An 18,413-nucleotide genomic window follows, 5' to 3' on the forward strand; every position below is an offset into this window, starting at 1 on the left:
AAAGTACAAATGTCGCACAATCACTCAATCAAATTGAGAGAACGCATGAAGACTAGCGGAAATCGACATATTGTCACAATGCAGACGAGTGGCGTAGTTCCCAAGAATGTCGAGAATGTGACGCTTCGTCGCCTTCAAGACCAGTGTATACCATCACTTTTTTTGTCATAAATGACGAAATTGTTTTCGTTTATTCCACGAGAAGAAAATGTACGCTACAAAAGCCTTTACAAATGTACTATATTCCTCCGAGATTCTCAAAACCCCGTCGCTCAACCAAGGTGTGTTCGAAACGAACTTCAAGAAGCGGCGAAGCTCTGGAGCACGCTACGAATCGGCCGCTACTCACGAGCGACGTGTTTGTTAAAAATTGTCACATACTCCTATTCCCTTGCCCTCCGAGATTCCTAAGACGCTACCCCAACCTAGCACGGGAAAGCATTTGCGATGCATTTCGGCACTTCCGCGGGCCACGACGCTGGTCAGAACACACTACATAAACTCGTCGGGGCGGGCTACAACGTGCAAAATGGCACGGACCCCGCCTTTTCACAGCTTTAGCTGAAACCCTGAGGACACGGCAATTCAGAGGAGAGGAGTAGGGGATTAAAAGAAGACGAACTGAAAACTTTCACTCAGTGCAATCCTGAGGCGAGAAAGCTTGAAGCTTGCCGGCGGCGTAAAAACTAAGCTGCTTCGAAGCAAAACGCGTGTGGACGTGCTAAGAGGAGCTCGCACTTAGGTTTAAAAAAAATTTATAAGGTAAACTGGCGTGGCTTCGTTATGAGGTAGCCGCTGCCATCTAAGGCACGCTTCAAGTGCCGACAGTATGGTCGGTGAGACGAGGAAAAAGGGAAAGGCTGTGCCGTGACTGTGGAAAGAAGGAGGTAGGGTCCTAAGGAGGGTGGTGGTGAACGATGTGCATCATTGTAATAACAATATTAATTATAACATAGGCTAATTGTGTATCGTCGGTCAGGCCAGCCCCGCGTCCTTGGCCATGCCATAAAAGATGGAGTTCTCGGCGGACAGCAGGTTCGCCGGCGTGTCGAACTCGGCCACCCGACCTTGCTCCAGCACCAGGATTCTGCGCATGTCGATTAATTGGTTGATTGACCAACAGTTGAGGGAAGATGCGGCAGCTTGGTGATCTTAAAGTGCATGCATATAAATCGATTACAAAGTAATTTGGTTAACTATAGCATGGAAGTTAAACATGTTCAACAAATCAAGAAAGAAATGTTTGATACTATTGTATCATCATGATAATTATTAGGTTAATTTGTCCAATGCAAGTAAACTACACTGTATCATGACCTTAAATTGACTCATTAAGTACAACATTAAGCACACTGATTGATATGTAAGTACAAGCACAAATTGACAGCAGGACAATTGAATTAGCCATGACACGGAAGTTTAACATGTTTGGCAAACAAAAGAACCGAATGTTGAACCGACACATTAACTACACCATTGCATCATGATTTTAAATCAATTCACCAAGTGCAATGTCGAGCGCCTAACATAAGATAACACTGGCGACACTGCCCGAAAAGTATGGTACAGCCTCAATGTAACACGATAAGCATATGCGACCATTTCACGGGAGTGGTGAAATAACAAGATGCAACACTTATTCCTGAGCACTGTGCTAATAACAGTCAATGGGCACCACACATTTTCCTTGTCGAGACAGGCCAGTAGGGCCTGTCTCGACAGATCTATCCCAGAACTCGCATTTTGAAAGCTAATTTGATACATATTTTTTTTTTGGCAGACATAACACGCCGATGTGGCTGTGCGCGTAAGAGTCATAAAAAGTGCAAGACAGCACATATAAAACGTGATTTGAGAATAGTTGACCATCCCCCCTTCCCCTCCATTCGAAACAGGGACATTGCCGTGCACTCTTGTTATTAAAGTGCCCCGTAAAAAGAGTGCCACTTTGTCACTTTGATTAATCAACCACTTACAAATTGGATAATTCGACTGGGGTTCTTTAACGTGCACCCAAATCTGAGTACACGGGCCTACAACATTTCCGCCTCCATCGGAAATGCAGCCGCCGCAGCCGGGAATCGAACCCGCGACCTGCGGGTCAGCAGCCGAGTACCTTAGCCACTAGACCACCGCGGCGGGGCTTCAAAATCACCCGAAATCCCAACACTTTCGCTACAACTTTTTAAAATAACGAATAATTTTTATTGGTTCCTCGAGATTCGTTGTATCGAGATTACACTGTAACAAGAGCATGTGTGGGTCTGAGGTGGCAATCTGTCGACCACTGTGGACATGGATATATGGCACAGAAATGTGAATATGTGCCATCACTTGCAGAGGCCAGCAGTTAGGTATCTCAACCACCACAACTTAAAATGCACCCTGTGGTTAGTTATCAAACCTGGGGTCCCCAGGCTCAGCGGCACGACACCTTATCCTGCCAAAACCACCACAACGGGTCAATGAAGCGACGCCACACCAACCTGTCGTAGTCCATGATGGTGTTGAGCCGGTGCGCAATGGTGAGGATGGTGGAGCCGGCAAACTCGCGTCGGATCGTCTGCTGGATGAGCGAGTCCGTCTCCATGTCTACGGCGGCCGTCGCCTCGTCCAGCACGAGCACCTTGGACTTTCGCAGCAGCGCTCGTGCCAGGCACAGCAACTGACGCTGGCCCACACTGCGCCATTGTGGAAGCGTCTTTAGCGAGCAACGTAGGTTCCCCGGTAAAGTTGTATTCACGCGATGCACGTGACAGCAAGCAGATTGGTCATGTGACGCACGACGCGTTTGGGATCACTCCGCTGTCCCCATTAACACGAAAGGGGAGGATTTCAATATTTCTTGGCAAAGAACCCAACTGTGATTTCAGTCTCATTTCATTAATCACTTCGTGAAGGCTGAAGGGGCGCAGCAAGGAAAGGGTGACTTGTGGTCACGTGATACGCAAGCAGGTCTGAATAGCAATTTGACTGCTTGTGCAAATACAGCATTAAAGCACATGCAGAAATTTTTTTCCCAGGATACGAAAGCAAGGTGACAGAACTGAAACAGGCATGGCAACGTGAACGTCAGAATTACCGCATTTTTTTCGGACTCTAATACCCATTCTTTGCCTAAGAAAATGGCTCTGACAAAATATCGCAAACCGACACAGTACCAGAACAACATCTGTGCTTGTGTTGGCAGCGGCTTCTCGTGAGAGCCAGCATCACTGCCGCTCCTTGCGAATCGGCAACGGCAGCTAACACGTATAAAGTGGCTGGTAGGAACAAAGACTTATTGCATGTTATCTGTATCTTTGCATGAAGCCTATCACTGGTGACGTAGCGGCCTTTTAACGTCTGGGATACACAACAATTCAGTTTTGCAGATGAGACTGACTAGCTGTGGTTCACACGGCTATACAACTGTCCATTAGCGAGAACAATGGGCCAGAAAATGTGAAAAAACTTACACTATGGGAATGTAAACACTGTAAGGTTTCACTAAATTCTGCGATACACTCAAACCTCGATATAACGAACCCGGATATAACGGTTACAGTCGAACCTCGCTACTACGAAACTCACGGGGCGCGAAAAATGTTTCGTTGCAGTAAAATCGAAAAGATATAGCTGATCTGAGCTAGCAAAACAAAAGAACGTTTATTCTTAAGATTAAAAAGGTGTCCGCTGCTTACTATTCTTTCCCAGCAGCATCACGATATGATTCTCACCCATGCATAGCGAGGCCATGGTGAAAAGCACGCTGAAACAACGCCTAAAACCGCCTTCGTGAACAAACCAAACAGTTGCATTAACACCAGCAGCTGGTTGGTTAGACACCAGCAGCTGTCTGCCGTCAAAAAGTATTCGACAACGCCGAGATGGAGGCAGGGTATCGTGGAGCGGTGACTTTTGCATTATTCTACGCCATTCTTATCATCCATCATTCTCGGCTAGCTGATTTTGTTGATAATGCGGACGAACAGCCGCTCTGATAGGTTACCACACTGGCCAAGCGCCAACATAATGATAAACATCGGAATCGGAAAAGGCATCGTGGGCCTACAGCATTTTTGCCTCCATCGAAAAATGCAGTCGCCGCAGCCGGGATTTGATCCTGCGACCTGCAGTTCGGCAGTAGAGTACCTTAGCTACTGGACCACCGCAACAGGGCAAACACCTGACTTAAGTGCTTTGCATTTAAAACTTTAGAAATGGACAGGCTGTTGAAACTGTGGATGAAGAACCAACCTGAGGTTCTCGCCGCCCTCCTGCACCTCGTGTTCAAGTCCCCGGTCGAGACCCGAGACGAAGTTCTTCAGGTGCGAGAGCTCCAGGGCTGCCCAGATGTCCTCGTCGCTCTTGGACTTGAACGGGTCCAGGTTGGTGCGCACCGTGCCGGAGAACAACACCGGATCCTGCGGCAGCAAAAAGGAAGACATTCCTCAGAAAAGTAGCAGTTCAAACTTCACTATTGAACCATTCTTCTACGTAGAATAATTTCTTATTTGAAATACATGTCCCCAGATGAGACACATTTGAATCGCACACAAGGAGCATAAGGTGACAAATAGTTCATTAAAATCTGTCTAAGGTATTCCAAAGACAGTCCAGAGTAGATGATACAGGTTATGTTAAAAGCTAGCAAGTTTCAGAGAACTTGAAGGACTTGGAATGATGAGAGATAGTTAAACAGAGAATGTCAATAGAGCCAACATTTCAACAATATCTTCATCAGGGCAGCAACCTTGGGTTCTTGCCGTGACGATGTGTGTTCATTTGTTGAAATGTTCCCTGCCACAACATTACCAGCTGAATAATTTTTCCAAGCCTCCATAGTTCCCAGGACTTCAATCTTAAGGGGGCCCTGCAGCACTTTTTGAGCATGGTCAGAAAATGCTGCCGATTGGTAGTATAGTCAAACCAGTTATAACGAGGTTGAAGGCGGAGTCGTAATTACTTTGTTATGACCATTAGTTCGTTAAAGCCAATACCCATTTCTACCAGCAATTAGCCAGCAAGAGAGAATGTACACACCAACGAATATCACAGCAGCTTGCCGCGCAGAGAAAAACGGTCGTCAGAAGGCAAAAAATATCAAAATAACAATGAACAAAGCACTTTATTTCCACCAAATTCAGCAAACCAGCCGGCAGATCACTTCAAAGAAAAATAGTTCTTAATATTAATGATTTTGCCGACTTTCCCTCATGCAGATGACTGCTTTTTCAGCTGCAGCAGCTATTTCGAGTCTGTCCTCGCCGTCATCGTAAGCACCAAAGAAGGAGCAGAGCAGGTCTGTCGCATCCAGCGCTTGCGCTGGTGTCGGGTTCGCCAACATTAGGCTCCGGGGTGTCGACACATTCGTCACTGTTTCCACGCACACAATTTCCGCATCTGACAACTTTTCGGTTGTCCCTGCGTCAGCATCGGCACCAATGTACACGCAGAAAGTGTTGCAGTCAGACACAATGTCGTCGTCAAGAAGAGCATCCTACAAGGTCTGGGCCTGGTCGCCCGCAGCACCGAACGACATCGCCGAAATCTTCAGCCACTTTTTTTTTCTTGACGCCAGACTCAATGGCTTTCAACAATGCCGCCTTCTGCTCGATTGTTTATTTTTGCAATTACGTTTGTTGCTGCCATTGTCCATCTCGTGCCTAGCGGCAGAAACTGATAGAGGTGGTGTTGCTCCTCCACGGCGAACGTCAAGGACGATCGCCACGATCTCTGCCACCCCGGCGCGGAACTGAAGAGGTGAAGGTCAGATGCGTGGGGAGCGGGTAGAGTTCTACAGGAGAGGGGAGGCCGGGTGACGAGCACGATCGCGGAGTTGCTGCGCGGGCAAGTCCATTAGTTCCTGAGGAAAGGGGAGGCAGGGAGACTCGCTCCCGCAGGCGTCTTGGCAGACCGCAGGCGGCTTCCGGGGAGCGCAAGGCGGGAGTTTTTAATTACTGCAGCCGTGATGAGACGTAAACCGTCCCGCACTCTAAGATATTGATTTGACGTATACCAAAATGATCAGTAAATGCTCAATGCAGACGAAGAATGGTTCGTTATATCTATTGTGAAAAAATTTTTGCTTCGTTAAAATGAGGTTTTAAATACATTGGCATCTATGGAAATTTCAAGTGGAATTACAATTGCTTCGTTAAATCTATTAGTTTGTTATATCTCACTTCGTTACAACGAGGTTTTACTGTACAGGCTCCCGAGAACAGGCGAGCCAAGTATCATAGTGCAGCACGTGGCCTGGAATTCCAAATAAATTCTTAAAGCCATCTAAAACGGCTTCCTCTTCTTTTGATAAATGATGGAAGAAGCTCAAACAAAAATCACTATTCACCGCCGTTGTATCAGCCATTGGCCGATTTGAACATGGCGCGCTCTGTCGTTACAAGGATTGCCGAGGGAGGTCGTGACTTGTCTATGCGTGTGCTTGCCATCGCACTGAAAAACAGCATATCCGAAAAAAAAAAGAGAGGGAGAAAAAAAACTGCCCAAGGTCACGATGCTTGCAAGACGTTTTTCTTCTCCCCGTGTCATTCCACCTGCTTAGCTTCCAGTGCTTTCGTCGAGACGAGAGAAGAGGAAAGGTAATTGCAATGCGCAATAAATTTTCTATCTTCACTCATACTGGAAGGATTCTGAAAATTTTTGCAGCGATGAATTTGTGAGACAATAGGCTCTTTTCGAGAGTCAATTTCACATATGCTTCAAAAACAGGTGCAGGGCAATTTTAAAAGACTTGAAAAGAATTATTTGGTCTATGTGGCAAATCAGTGAGTCTTGACAAGATGGACTTGTCCGAGACTTGGAAACTGATTAGGATAAATGCTCAATATGAATATGGCTCTCTGTTTCGATTTAAGAACAAATCAGTACATGAATGACCCGGGTGCTCAAAAGTGGGAATGATGTAGGTGTATTGGCGAGCGCGCAGATGATGCTTCCACGTTAAAGAGATCCTCGGTGCAAATACTTGAGAGCACACACTATCACCTTCGCAGCCAGTCACCCGAGACAATGATCAAGACTGGCACCTGCTACTCACAGATAGGTAGTTTAGATGTGAGGCAAGCATCCATCGTGACATGTCGTCCCCTTCTTTAAACCGAAGCCCTTTTTAGACCAAAAAGAGATCGATTATCACCATAATCGACTGTAGTCGGCAAACACCTCCTAATCGAGACTACCTTGTGTCAACGAGAGTAGCCACGAAGTGGACTTACCTGTGGTATGATGGTCAGCTTGGAGCGGAGGTCGTGCAGGCCGATCTTGGTGACGTCGACGCCGTCGATCAGGATGGTGCCCTGGGCAGGCTCGATGATGCGGAAGAGGGACAGCATCAGCGAACTCTTGCCTGCGCCGGTCCGGCCCACGATGCCAACCTGTAGTAGAGAGCAAGTGATAGGAAGACACTTTGTTTCATAAACTTCGAGGTGGCCAAGTGGCATGGCACTACTCCCTTCCTGGCACTGCCGGGAAACATGCCTCTTGCTGAAAGTCAACCTTAGGTCTTGAAACTTTAGTGTTCTGAATAGGAAGTTTGTGCACACAAGGAAGCCCTTTTTCATGCTGTCTAAAAGACATCACAATAGTAACGACAATTATATTAAATCAATTGTAGAGAAGCTGCCAAATATAAATAAAGGATAGCATAGAACCTTTGGAGACTAAATTTTTTCAGCATTAATTGTCCTGTTAGCTAGGTTTGTGGTGTTAGGCGCATCTGTTGTATTTGTCAGTATATATGCTTTGTGTCCTGACACATGACTTTAGTTCGTGCCGTTCGCGCCGCCATCCTCGCCTTCTTTTTTTGATTGCACATTTTTTAGTGACGAACTACGCATTTAGCATTTCACCAGGTATGCCAAGAAAGTGTTGTTCTCTGTACATGATGTGCGGTCAAAATAACTTGAAAAATGTCTCAAATGAAAAGCCACCTTTTCGCCAGGAGCAACAGAGACTGTGATGTCTTTGATGATGAGGTCCAGGCCCTCACGGTAGCGTGTTGCATAGTCCTGGAACTGAACTTCACCATCCTTGGGCCACTCAGCAGCGGGCTTGTGATCCGGAACTTCCCATGCCGCCTGAAAAACAACAATGTATGGATTCGAGTAGACTGGCACCCCCAAATCAACCATCATTGCCCGTGAATTTTCAACCAGAAAAAATTAGGCACATGTAGACAGGCCCTAAAGTAATAAGAGCACTAAAATGAAAGAAATGCTAAACAAATACGGACACGAATGTGGGCAGATGCCAAACTTATACAGACACATATATGGACAGATGCTGAATACGGACAGGTGTGGAGAGATGCTGCACTAATACGGACACAGACACGAACAGATGCTAAACGAATGGGGACACAAGTATGGACAGATGATAAATAGGGACACAGACGTAGACAGGTAGCAAACTAATACAGACACAAACATGGACACATGTTAAGCTGACGTGGACACCAATATGGACAGATGCGGACTATGGACGCAAACATGGACGCACTGACACTAAACTATACCAACACAAGTACTAACAGATGCTATAATGAACACAAACACAAACATATGCTAAACTAATATTTATTTATTTAACTTATTTACTAAGTACTTGCTATGCCAAGAGGCATACAGCAGAGAAGGTACATTACACATAAATAAGCACATAATACATTCATAAAGCCTGAAAACAAGAAACGTCATTTGAATAAATACAGACAGTTTAAGGTGGCAGGATGTTCCAGTCTTGTATAGTACGAACAAAAAACATGGACACAAACATAGATTGACACTAACTTTTATGAACACATACAGAGAGGTGTTAATTCATAAGGACACAAACATAGAAAGATGCTAAACTAATATCGTATTTACTTGCATAATAGGCCAACCCCCGTTTTGGCTGCGAGAAATTAGATTCTTTTTTTTTTTTTCGGCGCATAAAAGACGCATCGCAAATTTGGTCGTGATCAGTAGTTGTGCGTTGTATTTGCATGGTCATAATTCGACATCCTCTTATGTTAACTGGTGCGAGGGCAAAGAAAAGAAAAAAAGACTGCGGCTGCACTGCGCCAGCTGCATGGGCTCGCCGAGTAAGAAAGAAGGGCGGTTGCCTGGGCTTCGGGGTAACCTTTGGATCGGCGCCGATGTAGCATCCGCTGCGCGCGCTCCGCATGGAACGTGCGATCGAGTAGTCATCAACTGCGCTTTGTGTTTCCTGCTACAAAAAAGCGTCATCGTTTTTGTGTTGACTACCTCGTGGGTAAATCTAAAAGCTTTTCGGCTTTTCGATTTGAGCATTCACCTTTGCTGCCACTACGTTTGCTTGCACAAGCTTGGTGTATTTTTGTCCCAGCTGATTTTCCGGCCGCGAACTTATACATCGTATCATGCGCGCTACTCTTGGATCAGTGCATGAGTGCGATCTTTTCAATGCCCAATCTTGACGTCTTGTAAAATGTTCAATTTTGAACGGAATCAACATATCTCTTAGTGGTAGCTCTATATTTGAAAGAAAGGGGGCATGATTGGTGCTTGTAACGCTCGAATTGTAGTTTGTGATTCGATCGCAATGTCCTTGAACATTGCATGCAAGCCTGTGAAATCGAACGAATGGTCGGTACTGCTCAGCACGCGAAATTCGGTCTTGATAATGCGCATAATCTAGGTGGCGCCCGGGACGTATTCGACAAACTTCCGTGATGGCACTTTATTTTTGCAGTTTTTTTTCATTCATTTTGCCGGCAATGAGGGTCTTTCAATGCTAATTTTTGGAAATTTCAATGCTTGTAAGCACCCCCCATCGCATGCCTCGACTCTTGGACACGCGAGACTGCATGTTCGAGACGTTCTGCGCCAGTGTAGAGCGGATATTTGTGACTTCGGCGATCCACGTTATCAGCGGTCAATGCTGCAGTCAGAAATAAAATATTTTTAAATTTTACCCCTTGTAATATGTGCACCGCGAACTCGGTGCCGAATTTTCAGGAAAAAAGAAAGAAGTGCTCCTATTTTGCGGGTAAATACGGTGCACCATAAAATCTGCAGCAAGCCACCCTCTTTCTTAGTCCCGAACCAAAATTCATGATGGTGGCGGAAGAGCCTCTAAGAAGAATGCACACCTGTGTTTCTCTCAAAACGCTTTAATGAATATGTGTGAATTCACTGTTTCTACTGGACCGGGGGAATCCTCGCATGAGATTTTACATGTTATGAGAAGGTGGTAAAGATGCTCTTGGGAATTTGTGACAACTGAACGTAAGCACGAGGCTCTACACTGTAAAAGCAACAAGAAATCATGCACATATTTAAAGATCCTCAGAACTTGGGTTTCTGGGAGCCACTGCCGCTGTACTATTCTGCAGTGGAGAACAAGTTGACAAAGTCACGGGAGGGGGAGAGGCTTGTTTGATTACCGGAGCACATTTCAAGTCTCCCAAAAAGGTGAAGGTTATGCTTGCTCAGGTAGGGGTGCTTGCTTGAGGAGCTTACAGTGGATATATACACAAACAGGCACTAGACTAGTACGAACATGAACATAGACTCTAAATGTGGGCACAGTAGTGCCCATCTGCATCCGTATCGTACTTCCTCGAAAATGTTTTTGCGCTTACTGCCAGTGCAATACAATAAGGGCTGTGACCATGTCAGTCAATTTTTCGACAATTATTCGAGTTGGAGAAAAGAAAGGTTGCAAGTTGAACACAATGGCACTGACCTCAGTGGGCGACCGGGTGTACTCCATGATCCGCTCGACGGCCACGATGTTGGTCTCGAATTCGCAGCTCATGCGCACCATCCAGTTCATGGTGGCCGTAATCTGGGTGAGCGAAACGCATCCCAACATCAGACAACCTGGTCACATGTAAGCTCATACACACAGCAGAGATGTCTTTCGGCCACCGGGAAAAGTGCTAGCTCTAGGTTTGTGTGAATATCTGAAACATTCATTTCCAACAGAGTTAACACAAATGAACTCATTGACTAACTGATTAATCAATACTGCAGATCCCCTTTTCAGACTCTGGCACGTGGTTGATCAGCGCTGGACCACCTTTAAAGAAAAAAAAAGCTAAAATTGTGCTCAATGATTGAAATGTGACAATTTACTACAAACTTTCATTTCCACTCGCTCCTTCATTTGTGTCATACAGGCGTGAACACTTACACCAGAGCCAACATCATGGAAAGATTCCTGGTGACATGACAAGCTTATCTTGAGCAATTTCATGTACCAATTGTTGTGCTAAATGTTTTGTTGCCATAGTTCAATCCATGTGCTTTGTACGAAGCGTAATAAAATAGATAATAAGGTAAAATAACGTAAATGTAAGGTATGAGAGTATTCATGGCGCCTCCTTATGGTTTAATCGAATCCCATATGGGTGCAAGTATGCCTGGGTGAAGAGTTACAATCCAGAATTTTAATTCCTAGAAAAGTGCAAAAGCAATAAAAAACTGTTTTACAATGTTATCAGGGCAAGGCAAATGAAAACATATGCAGGTGACCCCAAGAGAAGTTACGTGCAGCCTGTGAACAGTTAATGACCAGACATGTGTGTCGGGTAAATTTTAGGTTCAAAGCGAATTCTAAATGACTAGCCACTTGGTCAAATCATTTCAAATTCAGTTAGAATAGTATATATCGTATATTATAAAAAAAAAACAAATTTGTCCTCACCCAACTAATCGGCACAATATTTTTTGAGAAATCGGAGGAAACTCGAGCTCGGTGATCAATGATGAATCAATGTGAGGGTAATATGTTCTTTTAATCAAGTGAGGCTTCACGGCAGTGCAGATTTCCTCCGAATAGGTGTAATAACAGTATAGCGTGGCTCCAAAACAGTGAAACCATCTTAACAGGGATTACATGCTGATTATACATGTCTATTGGTTTACTTCATACACATTCAGACTTCGATATAACAAAGTATCAGTTATAATAAAGTAAGTAAAAAATAGTCTCTCAATACATAGTGTTAGGAATAAACCTTTGTAACAATTTTTGAATATAACAAACATTATTTTCGGGTAAGGCGTAACTTTGTTATAACAAGGTACGAGCGTATTTCATAATATTGAACAATTTAAGATCACGCTGAAGCGAATTGGAATGCTGTAGTATTTGTTCAACCATTCGAAGTGCTCGAAACTAGCACAGACCCAGTAACGACCTTTACCGACCATGCAAACCATACGCACGGAAGAGAGAGAACTCACCGAAAGCGCATAGGAGAGCGACAGACCGACGGCTCCTCCGTCCAGGTGATCGCTGCCGAAGACGGCGAACAGGGCCGCGAAAAGGACAATCAGGTTGCCACAGAACTCGAGACGCACAGCCAGCCACCTGGGGCACGAACGACAAAACGAGAGAAGGTAAGACACAAGCTCAGACAGCGATCTTTGCCAAGCACATACTTATACGTTATATGACATAGTTACACCCAATTGCAAAGAGAGACGATTCTGTCAGCTATCCATTTCAATTATGCATGTGATAATCATAGCTATAATAATTTGCATCGAAGCTGAACAGAATTCTCATGTCTAAAACACATCTCAAGTGCAAGTGTTTTCGTACTCCCGTGTGGCAAAATAAACCAAGCTTTCAATCGACTTCAACGTGGTGGCTGAGAATCGGGTGTGGGCACAAACAGGGTTGAGTTCCACACAGCATGGTCTTATCTTACAAAGCAAGAAAAGGTAGCTGTTGCTGATGGTTCGTGATAACTAGAACAGTATACAGATAAGCACTATGCTAGCGAAATTTCGATGACACGGTGACTGCCTCAGAAGAGGTTTAGAATCCATGGCTCACCGATACTAAACAGTCGCCAACATACAGTAGACTAACGATGATTTAAAATCTAATGTTTCCTAACCCTGCTTAAATTGAACAAACCTCCAATTCACAGTAGGTTACTATGTTTTCAATGCATTTAATCACTTCTTAATTCAAACTGACAACCCTGATATATCAGCTGCCTTGTTCCTCCCAGCTTAATATTTGCATTCAATTATTTTTTAAAAAGCCAGAAGTAATGCCAATTGTCTGCCTGAACTTGTCAAAGTGATAAAAATGAGCAGAGAGAAACAACCCAAAAATAACACCAACTGTTTGCTTGAATTTGTAAAAGTGATAAGAACGTGCAGAAAAAAAAAACACAGAGAGAACGCACAAGCTCATCTGTCATCTCTGCTTTTCCCGATATTTTTGTCAAAGTTATATACGGCAAACCTACGATAGTATCTGATAATGGCAATGGAATGGTGGCTTCTCTTTGTGATTAAAATTTTCGAGAGTCTACAACATGAGGCAATGTCGTCCTCGGCTGGAATATTGACCGCAGAAGAAGACCTGAGAAACGCTTGCCTGTTGGAAATGGTGGATGGGTAGTAGCACATCTGGTTGTGGTCAACGCGCTGGTTGGACTCGTGCACAAAGCGCTCCTGGGCACCGTAGGCGCGGATCGTGCTCACGCCCGACAGGGTCTCCGAGAAGTGCGTGTAGATGGGCGACCGCGTCACCGACTCGAGCCGCTTCAGCTGCCGGGACGTGGCCACGTAGAATGCCTGGCAACAGCCAAGGATGACAACGGCACGAGGGCAGTTGAGTGTTAATTGAATGAACAGCCTTTTATGAACTTATTGAGAAAGTTCTGTATGTCTACACTGCTAGCTCGCTAGCACCGAATTTCCAAGGCTCTACATGGCGCATTTCTATACACCGGATGATGCATGCACAAGGGCGGTAGTCACTGTCGTACAATCCCACCTCAATATAACGAACCCGTATACAGTCAAATCTCGTTACAGCGAACCTAAGATTAATGATTTTTTTCACATTAACAACCTTTTCCAAAATTCCCCCCCAAATGTCCACTGGTTTAATGTAAAAATATCTCACTACTACGAATTTAGGAACATGGACAGTTTCAAAATAACATCGAATTTTCTCCCCCTCATATCTCCACAACAGTCAAAAATAACGAATAGCGATGATTTTAAAAATCTACTCGCGGCTGTAAAAATAATGCCCAGCTTCGTGCTTGCCACTGTAATCATCACCATCATCAGAACACTCGCGAATTTCTCTATATGCTTGCTCTATTCAAATGGGCGACAGCTCTATCGTCACATTCATCGCCCGGTACTTGTATTTTGCGTCAGGCTTCGCGTCGTTACCTTTGTTTGCGTTGGGCAGCTTTACCTGCGTGCTTGTTACATGGCTGTTTTTTATCGGTTTGGTTGGTGGTTGAACTTTCAAGATGAGCTCCGGAAGCAGCACGAAAGGAATGCTACGACAGTGGAAAATGCGACGCGCGTGACCTATGGGATGAAGTTGCCGATTGAACACTATGCACAGTGCGACGACGACGCGAGCATGTGAGCTTTGCTGACGACTGATAAGATTAGTACCATTTGTCGTGATAAGGAAACTGCGAAGAGAGCAAAGACAACGTTGAAATGGCAAACGCGAACCAATACGAAGAATCGTTATTTAACGCCGATGTTTCATAGTGCGCAAGAAGGATGCGCACGCTTACGAGCATGTCTTTCAGCATTCGAGCTGCCCACATCAGAATAGATCACACTCTTCTTCTAAAAAACGCATTTCGTGTTTGTTTGTTTTTTCATGCTTATATTAGAGATTAATGTGGAAGGGAATGTATACACAGCACCGTCAAGCAACTTGCGTGGTTGCGTTTACGAATTTTGCGCAAATTTTTAATACTTTCAATGCGACTTTCCAAAATAACGAATGATTTTTTGCGGTCCCTTGAAATTTGTGGTATCGATATTTCGCTGTACAGTCCACCCTGCTACAACGAAACTGACGGAACGTGGAAAAAGTTTGATGTACATAAAAACATTTGACGTACATAAATAAAAAACAGTATAGCTGTCCTGAGCAAGCAAAGCAAAGGCACTTTTATTTCCAAAATTTAAAGAAATGTCAGCTGCTTGCTTTCCTTTTCTAACAAAATTGTGACGCGATTCTAACGCATGCATAGTAACGCCATACTGAAAAGCACGCTGAAACAACAGCCACAATGGCTTTCGTTAACGACCCTAACAGTTGCACCAACAACGCCGAGGTGCTGGCGTGGTATCGTGGCGCAACGAATTATGCCTTATTTTTTGCTATTCTTATTATCTACTCGTTGCAGCTGGCTGATTTTGTTGATAACGCGGACAAACATCACCTCTGACCCGTGACTACACTGATCAAGCACGAAAACAACCAGAAGCATTGGCATGGGAATAGGCATCGTGTAGAAAAAAGCAGTGTGTAAAAAATTCCATGAACTGAGCGACCGAGCTTCAGCTCCAGATTGCCTGCGGCTTCTCAAGCAAGCCAGTGGCAAAAGCAGGGCAGCCTCATTGCCATTGCTACCGAGCAATGGCAGCCATCCATGTTTAGTAAACAGCGGCGGTTTCTGGCGGTGCCAACGCTAGTTTTAGACTTTGTAGATGTATCTCTATGTTCTGAAAATTCATCAAAATGTTCAAGATTCTGTTTGCTGCACGGCATTAAATACTCGAGCCTAGAATTGCATCGTAAAATTTCGTTGAAGCAGAACAGCAGAAGTGTTTGCTGTGGTGAGAATATTTACGCATTGACTCTTATCAACCACTGACAGGGAACCCAGACTTTTTCATAGTAGCGAAAATTTCGTTGAAACAGCATTCACTTAAAACACGCTTTGACAGTATAATGAAATATATGTTATAACGAAGTTAAGCGAAGAATAGTCTTGCAATAGACATAGTGTTAGGAATATACCTTTAAAACAAATTTTCAAATACAATGAGCTGATATTTGTGTAAGATCCAAGTATGTGAGAATGAGGTACGTGTAGTTGCTTGACATCGATGACACATGGTGCATGCATTTCTCTGCTAGCGGCACATGTGTATATGAGCCTGGTATAATTTTCATGTACTTAGTTGCATATGTGATGCCTAAGCTTGCACAGTGGACACATCTCGTATTCCCCTCTCACCACATAGTAAACGTTAAATGGTGGAAGCATCATTGTAACATGATTAAGTGGCGCAATGGTGGCATTTTTAGTATGCGACACCTGATGGCATGCATGTACATGACTTATCTCGCATATCATTGGCTAATGCATGCAGCTCACTAGAAAGCATTCAGTCTTCTACACAAAATTCTAGCATCTTCTAACGTTCGGCTTCCGCACATGCTATACAGCAAGCCACTGCCACTGTTATCTGTTATGCAAATGAGTTGGGATAACATCAGCATTCTAATGCTTGTATCACCCAATGACATTGAGAGATGTGCAGTGCCCAAGCTGCTCCAAAGGCTCTGTTGCTGGTTCGCTAAGCGTAAAGTTCAACGCACAACTGAATTTTGAGCGATGGTCTTAGTGGTACAAGAACAACTGAATTGCTACGCGGCACTTGATAAAGAAAAAAAAAGAAAGCGGTACTCACCTGTATGAGGTAGTAGAGAACAAACACGGGAACCGCGACAGCCAAGAAGATGGGCGTCGTCATAGTGATGATGATCAGCGTGGAGACCACTTGCAGGAAGCACATGAGCCATGACCGCACTGTCATCGGGATCGCTAGGTCCATCGTGTCAACATCCTGCACAATGGATGCGCGGTGGTCACAACACAGTGTTTCACACACAGTCCAACCTCCTGAAAGTTAATTTGCATATGGCATTAAAATACAGTCAACCTCCACGCCCGCAATTCCAGGCATGCCCGATTTCCTGCACTTGTCTGTGGCACCATCAAGTTGCCCATAGAGTCAATGCATTAATAAGTCTGAAATTTCGTATGCTTATTGCCTTTGCCATCTCATTTCCCAGACTTTTTACCGCTGAACACAGACTCGAAGTCACTGTCAATTTCACCATTTTGGTCCTTTTCATACCCTCAAACCTACCATACTTAAATTGCAGGTGTGACAAGCAACACTGCGTTGAGGCTGTTGTGCCCAGAAACCTATCAAAATCGCAATTGCCGCAATGTAGCACACGCAAATCCGCTGCGAGCCGTAGCTTAGTGAAACCTGTGGTGAAACCTCACTGTGTTGTTCTTGTGTTGTTCTATCAGCTCTGCGATAGATTGTGTGCCTCTGCACGCTACCTCCTGCGTTGGCGTTTCCCGATCTTTCGCATCCACCGAGTTTTTAGCCATTTGGTGCTGCGCTTTTCATCAAGTGAATTCACCGAGACAGCGAAGAGTGGACACTGTGTGTGATGAACTTCTGTCCGCTGAACCTTGCCTTCGGTGATCGGCGCGCTGCCAGCGTTTCGATTACAGCTGGGATAACCTTTGAGGACTTTGCCGACATTAAAAAAAACCTCAAACTGTGTGCGGAACTGACCGATGACAAAATCATTCGTCACGTTTCCGAGGATTCTGACGACTCCAACACACAGATCAAAGAGGCAAAAGGCAGCGCCTATACAGCCAATGAGCTCGGAGTTCACACGAGCACTGATGATACTGTCACAGGTGTACAGCAAGCAAGTGCGTGATTTTGGCTGAAATTGAGGCAGACATCATCACGAACAAGCTGAATGTCCTGCAAAATAAAATAAGCGACATTTTTGGGCCAAAATGTTGACCAATGAGGTAGAGCTTGCTACGTTGCATTTCTTTCTTTTTTAATAAACATCTCTTTTAAGAGCCACCTAAACGGTGCACCTGCTAGACTGCAATGAAAATCTGTACTCCTGCCATGACTCTCTGTCATGAAAAATGCCTGTAAAAAAGGTGCGCTTTCATGTGCACTCAATTTTCCGGACTGCCAGATTTTCTAGACATTTTCTTGGTGCCTTGAGGGTCCGGGAAATTGGACGTTGACTGTATCTTCATTATATGCAATACTTGTTATTAGCATACGACCATTACACATCACTGTTGAGGAAAGCTAGGTGGGCAGATGAAATGAGGAAGTTTGCGGGTACAAAGTGACAGCAGCAAGCACAGGACCGAGTTGACCGGCGGAACATGGGAGAGGCATTGTCCTGCAATGGGCGTAATCAGGCTGATGATGATGATGATGATGACTGTTAAGGAATGTTTGTGCTCAGTGACGAGGTTCTCAGTGACGAGGTGCTCAGTGGCCATCAGCATTTAAAAAATTGCCCCCAGAGACGTTCCTCATGCTCACAAATAGGGAATTCAATGATCTCACAAGGAGACTGCACGAAATAAGCAGCGTCAAATGAAAGACTTAGTGGTGTGGAGGGAAAACTCATTCCAAAGTATCTTCTACAAAGCAACTATGTTGGGGCCATTACAAAGTTTTTTTAACCAATTTGCTGAAACACTTCTGTAGCAACAGCCTCTGCTAAAAACTGCGCAACCCTTGATAGGTTAAAATGAATTTTTCATCCTGCACAAGCCAGTTTTTACATGGCAA

The 18,413-nt window shown here is 44.6% G+C and overlaps 1 protein-coding gene across 1 annotated transcript in view; it reads right to left on the bottom strand.

Moving 5' to 3' along the window:
* Positions 1-510: 510 nt before the first annotated feature.
* LOC119164278 (Multidrug-Resistance like Protein 1) overlaps positions 511-18,413 on the bottom strand; it is a 58,031-nt gene continuing 40,128 nt past the window's right edge. Inside the window, exons 20-28 of the mRNA XM_037416424.2 lie at positions 16,464-16,619; positions 13,372-13,571; positions 12,219-12,345; positions 10,714-10,815; positions 7,935-8,081; positions 7,221-7,379; positions 4,240-4,406; positions 2,487-2,681; positions 511-1,087 (exon numbers count right to left, since the gene is read on the bottom strand). Coding sequence (XP_037272321.2) covers positions 976-1,087; positions 2,487-2,681; positions 4,240-4,406; positions 7,221-7,379; positions 7,935-8,081; positions 10,714-10,815; positions 12,219-12,345; positions 13,372-13,571; positions 16,464-16,619 — 1,365 coding nt within the window. The 3' untranslated portion in view covers positions 511-975. The remainder of the gene's footprint in view (positions 1,088-2,486; positions 2,682-4,239; positions 4,407-7,220; positions 7,380-7,934; positions 8,082-10,713; positions 10,816-12,218; positions 12,346-13,371; positions 13,572-16,463; positions 16,620-18,413) is intronic.

Source organism: Rhipicephalus microplus, chromosome 8 (genome assembly GCF_043290135.1).
Source record: "Rhipicephalus microplus isolate Deutch F79 chromosome 8, USDA_Rmic, whole genome shotgun sequence".
Classification (NCBI taxonomy): domain Eukaryota; kingdom Metazoa; phylum Arthropoda; class Arachnida; order Ixodida; family Ixodidae; genus Rhipicephalus; species Rhipicephalus microplus.